This window comes from Lobosporangium transversale, assembly GCF_002105155.1.
Source record: "Lobosporangium transversale strain NRRL 3116 chromosome Unknown BCR41scaffold_29, whole genome shotgun sequence".
In the NCBI taxonomy this organism is placed as follows: Eukaryota; Fungi; Mortierellomycota; class Mortierellomycetes; order Mortierellales; family Mortierellaceae; genus Lobosporangium; species Lobosporangium transversale.
In genome coordinates this window covers 229,957-242,573 of record NW_019029007.1, presented here as the reverse complement: position 1 = coordinate 242,573, position 12,617 = coordinate 229,957, and the positions used below count along the sequence as shown (strand labels likewise).

At 42.5% G+C, this 12,617-nt stretch overlaps 4 protein-coding genes across 4 annotated transcripts; all 4 read left to right on the top strand.

Annotated features, from left to right (window-relative positions):
• Nucleotides 1-1,292: 1,292 nt before the first annotated feature.
• Nucleotides 1,293-1,594, top strand: BCR41DRAFT_357283 (hypothetical protein; the record flags this gene model as incomplete). Its single annotated transcript, XM_022024862.1, has 1 exon — nucleotides 1,293-1,594. A coding segment is annotated over one exon (174 nt), but the record flags the coding sequence as incomplete, so codon positions are not given.
• A 294-nt stretch (nucleotides 1,595-1,888) lies between these two features.
• BCR41DRAFT_357282 (hypothetical protein) lies at nucleotides 1,889-3,390 on the top strand. The gene is made up of 4 exons (XM_022024861.1): nucleotides 1,889-2,643; nucleotides 2,668-3,012; nucleotides 3,097-3,219; nucleotides 3,293-3,390. Exons 1-4 carry the CDS (start codon nucleotides 1,915-1,917, stop codon nucleotides 3,362-3,364), a joined length of 1,269 nt encoding a protein of 422 aa, XP_021879491.1. The 5' UTR covers nucleotides 1,889-1,914; the 3' UTR covers nucleotides 3,365-3,390.
• A 1,246-nt stretch (nucleotides 3,391-4,636) lies between these two features.
• BCR41DRAFT_357281 (hypothetical protein) lies at nucleotides 4,637-5,512 on the top strand (the record flags this gene model as incomplete). The annotated part of the gene is made up of 3 exons (XM_022024860.1): nucleotides 4,637-4,675; nucleotides 5,042-5,096; nucleotides 5,195-5,512. Coding segments are annotated over 3 exons (225 nt in total), but the record flags the coding sequence as incomplete, so codon positions are not given.
• A 1,704-nt stretch (nucleotides 5,513-7,216) lies between these two features.
• BCR41DRAFT_357277 (Metalloenzyme, LuxS/M16 peptidase-like protein) lies at nucleotides 7,217-11,440 on the top strand (the record flags this gene model as incomplete). The annotated part of the gene is made up of 18 exons (XM_022024859.1): nucleotides 7,217-7,244; nucleotides 7,348-7,394; nucleotides 7,504-7,601; nucleotides 7,640-7,761; nucleotides 7,857-8,009; nucleotides 8,285-8,488; nucleotides 8,593-8,624; nucleotides 8,745-9,044; nucleotides 9,161-9,254; nucleotides 9,327-9,640; nucleotides 9,693-9,858; nucleotides 9,970-10,030; nucleotides 10,062-10,275; nucleotides 10,365-10,601; nucleotides 10,681-10,758; nucleotides 10,779-10,893; nucleotides 10,956-11,112; nucleotides 11,214-11,440. Coding segments are annotated over 18 exons (2,529 nt in total), but the record flags the coding sequence as incomplete, so codon positions are not given.
• Between the last annotated feature and the right edge of the window lie 1,177 nt (nucleotides 11,441-12,617).

The window sequence follows — 12,617 nt, the reverse complement described above, 5'->3', positions numbered from 1 at the left end:
CTTTAGTTTGTTACCTTTGACAAGGATATAATCATCAAGTCATATCTGTCAATGCATTTATTACCCCTGTTCAAAATTATAAATCTTCTTTTACTCATTAAATTCCTCACAAAGCACAAAGCAAGGGCCAGTGCAAACAAAAGAAACTGAAAAAAAAAAAAAAAAAAAAAAAAAAAATTGTATGGACGCTTTGGAGAACAATATGAGCACCTTCGAGAGAAATTCTCGGAGTGGGGTATGGACTCGTCCTCAAGTCATGAGGCGCATCCAGAAGGGTCTTCGAGAAGTCCACACCCTGAGCGTCCAGGACAAGGATCAGCTGGCAACAGGCCTTAGTTCTGTCTTCGATGTTGTCTGTGTGCATATGAAGCGGACCCATGCATAGGGTGCCATGATGAGGAGAATGATAGGATCGTGATATCCCAAGACTCTGATTTTTTTGCGTACGAACGAGTCTGCTTCCTAGTGCGACCCCTTCCGCACCGTAGACGGAAGTTTGGGTTTACGACGTAGACAACGTTATCCAAGCACTAAGACTGCCATCACACGCGCATCTGGTGTTATTCTGTGCCATCGCAGGCAATGACTACTCAAGGAACCTCGAGACGTTAGGCCCGATTATAATCTTCGATTAATTCGAAAGGTTGCGTGGAACGAGAACTATAATAAAATGCTTCGGGGCTACCTAAGGGAAGCTAGCAAGGTGTTGGGAAGGAACGTAGCCTCTGAGGAAGGCCGTTTCAGTGTAGCTCTCCCGCATTTTTATTTCCGGCCACCAAACGTCGGCCCAAGCGTTACCATCGAACAATGGGTTCGATAACTTCAAGCAGCGTCTACTCAATGGAAAGGATCTTTGCCATAGAATGGCTCAGCAAAGGCGGGTGCAGCGCCGCAGAACGTAAGAAAGCTCAAGCTATAGTTTTTGGCCTTGAAACCAGACGTCCCCAATACTAATCGTTAGTCCTTTCTTGAATAATGTAGAGGCGTACCATCATTCTATATAGCGGAAGGGTCACATAGGAACCAGTTCCGGCCCATCTTTTCTGACAAGCCGAGCATATTGAATGGGCGCACAGTTGATATCAGTAAACTGCCGTCAGCACGATAGGCCGGGCCTTAAGCATCCACCAACGTCGGAGAAAGGCAAAAAAGAAGCAACAGAAAAAACAAAAGCGGAAGCACAAAGGCAAGAAGCCCCACAGGGGCTAAAAAAGAAGGTGCACCAATTAGGAACTTGAAGGATGCTACGAAGGTTGATCACAGCTACAGCAGTAAGCACCCTATCAAGGCCTTAACAATTGGGTCCCTTAAGGCCTCCATGGCAAGGAAAGGCGGACTGGACGCAGATGAAAGGGATAGTATTGCAAGCCAGATCCGAGGGGCAGTTGTTGTCCTCAACCGACTACGCCGCTATGCATACTGGGCGATTGCCTTGGACATTGAGAGGATCATGCGGTTACCAGGGGCAGCAAAGTCGAGGAAAAAGGCACTGGACGAGGTCTTAGATAGCAATGATTATTCCTTCCGTCTCGCCACCCTTCTTTTGAGTGGTCAAGGTGGCCCCAATTCAGCTTACGCGAGGGCAAAAAAACAAGGAAAGGCGGTAGAGACGCCCCACCATCACCTCGCTTATGAACATTTCAAGGCCACCACTGAACTTTCCCCAATAAAGGAAATAGACATCACATTGGGGGACGTCCAAGGCTTTGATCCCAAAAAGATCACATTTCCAAGAGCGTCAGACCTACTAATGGGCCAAGTACAGACATCATTAAGGCAGCACTACAGGAACGCAATGGTATAGCTTGTGTAGGGGTATTTTCATGCATATTCTGCAATCAAATGCTCTTTATTCACACCTTTTTTTTTTTTTTTTTTTTTTTCTAGTTTGATGTCGAGAAAACAAACGAAGATATGAGCGACATCGAGTTTTTTTTGCGGGAGAACAAAAAAGTGAAAAAATACTCAGACTTTCCTACGTCCCCCTGGTCATCCGGGTATGTGTATTTGTCTGAACACGCCCTAGTTGACATCCTCTGGGCGAACGAAGATACCAAGCAGCTGTTGGAGCGTATTCTGCCTCTCAATAATCCTTCCAAGACTGCAATGTATGAGTGTGTACAGGGAACAAAAGGGGTTTTGATACAGGCTCTCTTTTGTGACATTGGAGGTGATCGCATGGTTCGTGGATATCAAGACAAAGTATCCCTGCAGTCACAGGACAAAGATCTAACTCGGTTCAAACTCAAAGGAACGATTTCTACCAACGGTCTAGTTCTGAATCTACTTGCCTATGACACAACCCAGACGAAGAGACAGCAGCAGTCTGACGTAGATGAAGAAGGCCCCAGCCAAAAACTGGAGCTTTCTCAGGGATTTCTCAACACGACGTGCTCAAAGGCGGCCGGTGAAGACCTAACAGATGAAGACTACGCAAACATAAACTGGAAGAGGAGCTCCAAGCTGCTTGAAAACGTTGAGCTCACATTCAACAAACCAGGGCGATGCCCATCCGCAAACACCACAACTATCGTCGGATGTGATCCTGGTATTGTTAATGCCCTTACGTTTTCCTCGCTGGACCCTCACAACCCTAACTTGCGGCAAACGGTAAAGGTGAGAAGCAGGTTCTTGTACCTCCCTGTCCTCCGCTTCAATTACCTGTAGAACAAAAGGAAGCGTGAAAAAGCAATGATTGAGGTTGAGAGCGCCATCCCTGTGTTTGGAAGGGATACGTATAATGAGTACTTTCAATGGATGAACGGGGAGTCTCAGACACAGACAGGATCAACGAATTTGGATGTGCTTCAAGAGTTCTACGAATCCAGATGGCATCTGAAAAAAAAATGGGACCTACGAAAGGCTCAACGAGCTACGTTCGACTACGCGGTACAGCGAGTGTTGAAGATGCTTGGGGATAAAGGAGTGCTTGTCGTCGGCCTAGGGTCCTTTGAAAGTAGTAAAGGAGTTCCCAGCAAGCACACTGCTATAACGAGACATCTTGTCACACAGGTATGGCTTTTTTTTAAAAAAGTAAGAAAAGCTGGAAAGCCATAGAACCCTTGCTAATAAACGACTGCCATTTGAAACACTTAGGTCAAAGCGCGAGGACACTTCGCTGTAGGAGCGCACGAATTTTACACCAGCGCCCGCTGTCCCCGACCCCTCTGCGATAGCTTTTTAGAGACGGTGTACCCTCGCTCTAAATATTGCGGACATGTAAGGTATTCTTCGACCGTGACGCAGTAGGGGCGGAAAACATCGCAAGAATCGGTCTTGCTCAAATTGAGAGACAAGAGAGCCTGCAAAGTACAAGCCCACGGAAGAGTCGCCTGCTCCGGCTGCAAAGCGCGCACGACGCTAGACACAAGTATTTGGGTGCCGGCACACCCACAAAAAATTTGTAAGTTCTGTTTATTTTCGTCTCCTGTATCCATCCTCTCTAATCTTTTGCCCCTGAATTTCTGGACTAACTTTAAAAACCGTACAGATCAAACAGATAATGCCATCTGGATTCTACACAAGAAACAATACGCTCATAAACTAAAGTAGTGATAGGCCAATGCCTCGAGGGCCGTCTTGCCAAAGCCAGACTGATATTCACGGCGGAAGAACACAGTTGAGCTTCTGATCCGCCCGTTAGTTTGTTGCTGGTATCCATGTCTAGTATTTTGGGTGAGGAACTCCAGGATAGAACTATTCAATTATTTATTTTGTATCCTCAACCCTGAGCGAGTTCAAAATCTGAATATTGGAAAAGATAATCGCTCAAACCAGGAGTGACAATTTCAGAGAGTGATCGAACCCATACAGAAGTCAAGCCAGTGGAGCGGGAACGATGTCAAGTACGCGTGGGATGAAATCCTGACAGAGTTGGTGAGGTTTGGAAATGTACGGGTCACGCAACGACTTGAGTATAGGACAGTATATTATGCACTTGGCCAGCACATCCGTCTACAAAAATTCTCGGCAGTAGGTGTTAGCTGCGTGCCAGAATGTTGCATAAAGCTCTTTTTTTTTTTTTTTTAGTGGACATTCCTGCTGTGAGCAGTAATAACAAACTGAGGGTAACATTGACCAGCTAGATTTAAAAGGCAAGGAAGGGAGTGGCTGTTGGATAGAGAGCAGAGATGGTACAAAGAATGAAATCGGCAATATTGATGGGAAATCATAGGAGTTAGACCTCTACAGAGGCTACTGATGCACATTGGATGGGTCTCCAGCTTTTATATCTCTTCTCACCAAGCTGTATTTCATAAGCTTATACCCTTCCTCGAAAGCAACTAGACAATAAGGATTAGATGGATATCCCTGACCGCTCACTCTTTTTTCTGAAGGAATGTCAGGACCGAGCACACCAAAATTTTATTTAAATTTAGATTATATCTGAATGGGAGCGTGGGATATTAGCTACACATGATGTTCCAGTATTTTAAAAACAAAAACTTTCTCTGAACTGTTCTTTATTCTTTTTCTCTCTCTTCTCTTGTGCAATTTATCTACGTTCACACTCTCAGAGCCTCGATTAATTCTTGTTGCCTTCTGTTTTCCTTTTTCTTGCACCAATTCGTTCCCCAACCCCCACTCCCAGTGAATAAAAAAAAAGGAAAAAAAATGATATTCATCAAATGAAGGCCAATCCTCTCAAGCACAGCAAGTCAATTCAGGTCTGGCGGTAACAACATAACATCTACATCTCCAAACAGCAGCTATCATTCAATAACAAAAGGAGAAGAGAACACAGAAGAAAAACAGAAGTAGGAGTACCGCCATCCTCGACACCCGAACCCATTGATAATGTTTCAGAATCCTTTGCAACTCTCTCGGTCAATCCAGCGTCTGAATTATCAGATATGAACACAATCGATAAAAGTAATACAAATGAGGTGTGAGCACACAAAGAATGCCTCTCAGTCCGTGAAGATAGAGGAAGATACTAAGCCCTGAGGAAGCTTGCTGAGGGCCAAGGGTCTCAAGAGCACACATCGCCAGGTTTTTTACGTTATATTAATTGCCCCGTCGACTCCGTATCCAAACGAAGTCAAAAACATTCGATCTTGATCGATACTGCCCGCATGCTAACGCAGATTCCTCAAGTGGGTATGTTTTTTTTTTTTTTTTTTTTTTTTTTTTGCATTTTAACTTTGATACATTTTTTGCTCAATAAATGTAACCATGTGTTTCTTCTAGGGAGTTTTACGTGCAGACATGACACTTCGATGTGGTGTGCACTACTGGGGTTTCGATCTAGTCAAGAACGGACAGTGTATCGCGCACCCTGACGAAACTCTAAATGCCTGTCCTGTCTCTGACTTGGAGTGGTAGGCATTTTTATATATTTATTAATAAACGACTATATTTTACAAAAGGTCCTGCTAGAAGGGCCAACTATGCTACAACATAACTCTAATACCGACGTGGGCGTGAATAGCGATCGCGGATATCCCTTGGAGGATATTCGTCATGCCTCAGGCCTCCACCGCTTCCGTTATTACTATACGCTCGACCATGAAGTGATCATGATTGCGCTCTTGCCGTTTAATGGAAACAGAGGATGAGTGTGCAAGGTTGGTTGCTCTGGATTAAACTGTTGGCTATATGCACCGACAGATCCATGGCTTTTTTGTGGGTTACATAGTCTGGATTCAATAGTTTGTGAACTTTTGTTTGCTCTGCTTGTTCTCTTTCCAAACGCTCCTTCCTCAGTTTCTCGATCGTGCTCAGCTCTTTCTCTTTGTGGACCTAATGGTTAAGAGAAGAATACAATCTAATGAATGAGAGGACCAAGAGATAGCCTCGATAAGGATATAACAAAACGATGGGTATTTACTGGCTGCAATGGCTCGTCTCCTTTCTGTAAACGCTTCGTTTCTGACTTATGCGGTGACGATGATGACTTGTACTTCTTCAGACGTTGCTCGTCTCGCTTTCCCAGCATTGATTTCATTGCACTCATAGGATCTCTCGAACTTTGCTGAAATTATGGTCTCGATCTCTTTAAAAAAAAATAACATCGTAAAATACATCCATATTAGTGTTATGAATCAGTTTTATGGTAATGATCAGGCACCATATCAGAGAAATAAACTTTCGATCTTTACTTTTTGCTGATGTCCCCTTGAGAATACGTAGGAAGCAACCATGGTTCTTTTCCTATTTATGTATTTATATGGCAAATTGGTATCTTAAAAGCGGCATCTTTATCTACGCATTTTTTTTTAAAAAAAAAAAAAAAAAAAAAAAAATCCTTTGACATTATCAAGAAACATGCCCGACTTTCGTTCAAACTTATTTAGTTTTGCTTTTTTCTCTGCTTCATACTCTTCATTTCCTTTGTTATTATAGCCCGCCTCCTAAATGAATTATGGATAAAATCAAAGAGGTGCTTAATAGCAAAAAAAGAAAAGAAAAGAAAAGAAAACTATGTTTTATACATAATTACTGTGTAATACACTTACTCGCCCTTCTAAATCGGCCCAGAAGTTGACATGTTGAGCTCTTGAATCCTTAGATATGGACTTCGAGTCTCTTTTTCTAGCAAGTTAGGTTGCCCTTCGTCAAGGATTTCAGTGTCATTGCTAGAGAGCACCCGGCGCTTCGCTCGATCCCTTAGCACCTTTAGCTTATATTCTCTATCCTTATGGTGATTTTTGATCGCGAAGGGTTAGATCATACAGCTCCGGGCTTGAAATAGCTCCATTCACGAAAATAGCTAATGGGCAGTGGAAGTAAGTCTTACTGCAGCTAATGTCTCTTCGGCCTTCCTCTTGTTCTTCGCTTCTGCTTCTGCTTCATCCTTTCGGACACGGTCACGATTTTTTTGGTTATAAACGTGCCAACTGAAGCGATACAGATTATTAAAAAAATATATAGAAATATAAATATATCAATATTTTCCCTGGTATGCTGCGCTTCATAAAGCATATTGCACTTATTGCCTTGATTTACTCCTTGTTACCTCTTGTGTGGCAAGATGTTCATTTCAATGAGTTGCCTTTTGTTTGTGGACCATCACACTGGAAAGGCAAACTTTAGAATGGTGATGTGACTCGCTTGTTCATGCTGTTTGTTTAATTTTCGACATAAACTCTTTAATATTTGTCCGGCGACGCAACTTCATTCACCAAAACGCACTAAATTCATGCTTGCTGCTGCAAAGGTTGCAGCCATCCGGAAATAACTGCGCGCACGCCAGTCTCATCCTTAAATCGTACAGACTGGTCTTGCTACTCTTTCCACAAGTGGTATGGAAGTGTGAGCGTCGAGGAAGGCATGGATACATATGGCTACGCAGCTTATAGAGCTAATAACTGACGCTTGTGAGATGTTGCTTATTTGTCACTATAGAGACATGGAAGCCTGGAAAAACACTGTGTGGATATAAAGTGCTCGAGGTATGGTTGACATGTCTAATTAAACCCGATGCTGTATCATGCCATCCCATCAATATGCGCATTATACAGAAATACTGGAAATTTGACCTATTTTGTTAATCGGAGATAGACTCGACACATTAAGGAGCTGGAACTCGACGCTATTCGGCTAAGGCATGAGAAAACAGGAGCAGAGCATCTTCATATCTCCCGAGATGATTCCAAAACGTCTTTGGCATCGGATTTGCCACGCCTCCAGAAAATAGCACGGGTGTTCCCCATATTCTCGAACATACGACACTCTGTGGCAGTCGATCTTTTCCAGTGAGAGACCCGTTCTTCAAGATGTTGAATCGTAGCATGGCTACGTTTATGAATGCTTTCACAGGTTTGTTTGTAGTTCATTTCAATGATTGTCATTAATATTGATTGGGCTTGAATCGACGTGCTTACGCACAATATATTCAAATATCGATTGACTAGCAAGTGATTACACTTTGTATCCGTTTTCAACAACTAATCCCATTGACTATAAGAACTTGAGGGACGTTTACATGGACGCTGCATTCTTTCCGCATCTCAGGGAGCTGGATTTCAAGCAAGAAGGATGGAGGCTAGAACATGAAGACCCCAATGGTACTTTTGTTTTGTCTATTATTTAAAGATTGGATATTGTCGGTGTCAAAAGTTGACTTTGGATAATAACCGTAAAATTTGTCTCAATGGGCTGGTTGATTCTAGACAAGAGTTCCCGATTGTTTTCAAAGGGATCGTGTATAATGAGATGAAGGGACAGATGGCAGATTCAGGATATTTATTTTGTCAAAGATGCAGCAGTTCATGTTCCTGGAACGACTTATGCTAATAACAGTGGAGGGGACCCTGCTTATATCACGGATTGACACACGAAGAACTTGTTCGATTCCACAAAACTCACTATCATCCAAGTAACGCTAAATTCTACAGTTATGGCAATTTTCGTTTGGAGGATACGCTTGAGGCTATCAATTCAAAGCTACATGAATTTTCTCCAATCACGCCTCCAGTCGTCGATAAAGTCGTCAAGCCTTTCGAGAGCCCTCGGCGAATCAATCTAACCTGCCCTGTCGATCCTAGTACGCAAATATTCGAAGAAGTATATGGGATAGAGTGTTGCATAACCTTTCGAATATTGATCTGACTGACTTTTTTTTTTTTTTTTTTTTTTTTTTTTTCTCAGTGACGCCCCCTGAAAAGCAAGCCAAGATGTCAGTTTCTTTCTTGCAAATAAGGCTACTGTACGCGTTTAAATCTCCTCGATGCGATACTAATGAAGAACATCCGTGAGATATACGGGGAAAATTGACGAACACTTTTGTTTATTGGGTTTAGGATACTTTTGAAGGGTTTGGCCTCAGAATCCTTTCAGATTTACTTACAGATGGCCATGCCTCACCAATGTACAAAGCTCTAATCGAGTCTGATTTGGGGTCAGAATACTCTTCGAACACTGGATACGATGGGTCAACCATGATGAGCTCACTGTCATTTGGCGTTCAAGGGATGAAAGTAGAAAATGTGCCCAAGGTAGAACAGACCATCATCGCAGTCCTTGAAAAAGTCAGAGAAGAAGGCGTCGACCCCAAGCGTGTCGAAGCCATTGTTCACCAGATGGAGCTTGGACAGAAACATGTATGAAATCGGTTCAAATAGAGTCAATGCTGTTTACGCTCTTTTCCACTCGGAAAGTACACCAATTAATTTTATCTTCTTTAACAGAAAACATCCTTTTTTGGAATGGGTCTTAGCAAGGACTTTCGTCTGGCTGGTTCAATGGCTGTAATCCATTGGATCTTTTAGAGCTTAATAAGGTTAGCAAACATAACAAATATAATGCGTATTGTTTTCAGAGTCGCTGCCTAGACTGACACGCAGCCTTTTGTACCCTAGAACATTGATCGTTTAAAATCCGAGTTTCATCTGGTCCATTCTTCCAAAACTTGATAAACAAGTACTTGTTGAATAACCCACACAAACTCGTATTCACTATGGTTCCCAGCACTGACTATGGAGCAGAAGTCGCAGCTAACGAGATGACGCGCCTTATGGGCAAGACTAGTGTTCTAACCAAGGCAGACAAGGAGGCTATCTATGAGCAAGGCCAGGCATTGCTCAAGAACCAAGAAAAGATTGAGGATGTTTCATGTCTTCCGACTTTAAAAGTAGATGATATTTCGAAGAAGACAAAGATCTTTTCATTGGAACATAGCGCCGTAAACAGCGTCCCCGTGCAATGGAGACCCACCTCAACCAACGGTATCACTTATTTCCGAGGATCAGTGTCATCTCAGAATTACCCCTGACCTAAAGAAATATCTACCGCTTTTCGCTGATTCTCTAACATCTCTCGGTACGCATAAGCGTGCAATGAGTGAGATTGATGACGAGATCAGGCTACACACAGGTGGAGTCCGTGTTGCGCCTTTCCTTTCCACGAATCATTCTAGTAAGTTATACTTCTGCTTGGCTTGATTGTATTCTAGCTGAGCGGTATTGTCATGATTATTAAAGCCATTTTGCCTTACTTATTTCCCTTCTATGATCATGAACTATATAGCAATTGACAGGACTGAAGAGGGCCTGTCCTTCAGCTCTTATTGCTTGGACAAGCAAGAATCGTATGTACGATCTTATGGGCGCGCTCATTAGCGAAACAAACTTTGACAATACCGACAAGCTCAGAACTTTGATTAAAGGGTACGTGAGCGTGTATCAAAGAGAAATCTGTTCAAGCTTTGCACTGAATTTAATTCGATCGACCTCAATTGTTTTTGTAGAATGCTTCGGCTCTCTCCAATTCCGTTGCAGACTCTGGACATGCTTTGCTAGAACCAATGCTGGTTCGCGCTTGACACCTGCTGGCGTAAGTCATTTTGGATATAAACAAATAATAGTATGAGCGTTAAATATTTACATGTGAAGCTAATGCATACTGTTGTTTTTATTATCTAGTATGCTTCTGAGATTTATGGTGGTATGACTCAGGTTCAATTCATGAATTCGCTTGCGCAAATGGATGACCTCACTGAAGTATCGCAACGTTTAAAGGAGATTGCTAACGTGGCAATCAAGCGTTCCAGCCTAAGACTTGCCGTTACCTGTGGAGATGATCAAATGTCGAGCAATGAGAAAGTTATCGGACAATTTATTTCACGTCTTGATGCTAGCCCTGTAAAATCTTTTTCCCAGGTAAGATGGATTAATTTAAAGTGTTTAAAAAAAAAAAAAAAAAAAAAAATATCAACACCATTTTATTGTCAATTATTAGCTTGAATTCTCGCCATCGTATGAAAATTCCTTCTTTGGATTACCATATGGTATCAATTCACTGCAAAATGCCTGCGCGGTGTACATTACACACATGAGGATGGGGCAAAGCTTCAGATCCTTGCTTCACTCATGTCGAACTTGTTCCTGCATCGTGAGATTCGTGAAAAGAATGGTGCCTATGGTGGTGGGGCCGGCTACTCTTCTACAGGCGGTCTATTTCATTCTATTCTTATCGTGATCCTAGCCCCAAGAAGACGCTAAGCACTTACGAAGACTCTGTTCGTTGGGTGCTGGATCGTAAGGACTTTTCTGATCAAGAGATGGCAGAAGCAAAGCTATCAATCTTCCAACGCATGGATACCCCTGTCAGTGCAGCTGAAGAAGGAATGATTATATTTTCGGAGGGTATCACAGATGAAATGCGTCAAAAGTAAGTTTTAGAAGAATGAAACAAAAGGCCCTCGAGATAACAAGGAAATGCCTCCTGAACACTTGACTAATGATACTCTCTCTTTCTTTCTCTTACAACAGCCGTCGTGAACAGCTTCTCAAAGTTACAAGCGATGATGTCAAGGAGGTGGCTAACCGCTATCTACTCAACCAGCCATCGAGCCATTGCATCCTTGGTGACGAAGAATAATTTTTTCACTCGTTTTTCTTTCAGATAGAATGCAATAAAGCATCAAACCGCGGCACGGCACGGACATTAAACTAGCGAAAATACACGCGTGTATCCGATTTTAAAATAAAAAGATCAGTTGAAGTTTATTCATACATTTCAAGGGCAGAGCGACTAGTGGCCATCCTTTACTCGGGATCACTTAAACTAGTAACCGTATTTGCCACACATGCCGCAGTCCTACGAGCTGCATGCTGTGTAGTCTTGATCGATATCGATGTTCATCACTATCATAGTTGCCGGACCCATAATACTCATCGTCCGAAGCAAATGCGCTATATTTGTCCCCATAAAGGAACAAGAAGCAAGTGAATGTAGTAGAAAACCTATGCAACCATCGCTCTATTAGGATTTTAAAGAACTGGAGCATTCTACGTCCATGCATCCATGATAGGACTTTGTACGTGTCAGAGTCCTTTGGGAAGAGGTAAAGTATAGATCCCCAAGATTCAAGTACTACCCATACCGCTTCAAAAATCCACATCCTTTCGAGTAGAAGGATTCGGTTCGATTGGCTTGAGATGTGTCGTCGCCTTCTTGATACCATCTGTTATTCGGACATCCTATTTCCTATAGGTTAGCCATTCCTATGTGTAAAGATCATCTCCCCACCAATCTTGCAGTGAAGGAACGAATGACTAGAGATACAGCGTTCTTGTGAAAGAATAAATGTTAAAGGAAGAATACAATTAAGGAGCACGAGTGGAAGGAGTAATGAAAGTAAGTGATAGAAGTTGGGAACAAGAGAGAAGCTGAAGGAAGTTGAGGAGTATGTTTATGTATGTGCCCATTCTCTGGAGCTCTTTTTCTCTTGATTCATCTACTTCATGTCACCACAATGCGCTTGTATCGTGGAAAAAACGTGTCTCTTGTAAATTCATTCTTTGAAGAAAAGACATCTGCATGGTCCTTACACACCTTACTCGCATGCCCCTCCCCCCCCATGTAATAATCTAAAAAAATTATCGCACGACCAACGTACACACTGATTTACACTACTTCCGTCTCCTGTGCAAATAACCTTCATGGAAAAAGATATTGGATTAATCTAATTGGCAATCCAAGTGCAAATATAGTCAACTTTGAAGACTTTTTTTGGCAGCCCAGCTGTCAAGGAACACCCTCATGATTTGGCAACCTACCTAGCGTTATTAGCCTATTTCTATTATTTCTGTAAAAACTCTCGTATCTCGTTTACTGAGGACAATCCTGTTTTTGATCGTGATATTCAGCTACAATCCAGTGAGGCACATCAA

Bases quoted from the DNA above. Each gene is read 5' to 3' on its own strand.
- BCR41DRAFT_357282 (XM_022024861.1), top strand. From the start codon at position 1,915: ATGAGCGACATCGAGTTTTTTTTGCGGGAGAACAAAAAAGTGAAAAAA. The intron at 2,644-2,667 runs GTCCTCCGCTTC...AATTACCTGTAG, and splicing joins GCAGGTTCTTGTACCTCCCT to AACAAAAGGAAGCGTGAAAA. The intron at 3,220-3,292 runs GTAAGGTATTCT...TCAAATTGAGAG, and splicing joins GCTCTAAATATTGCGGACAT to ACAAGAGAGCCTGCAAAGTA.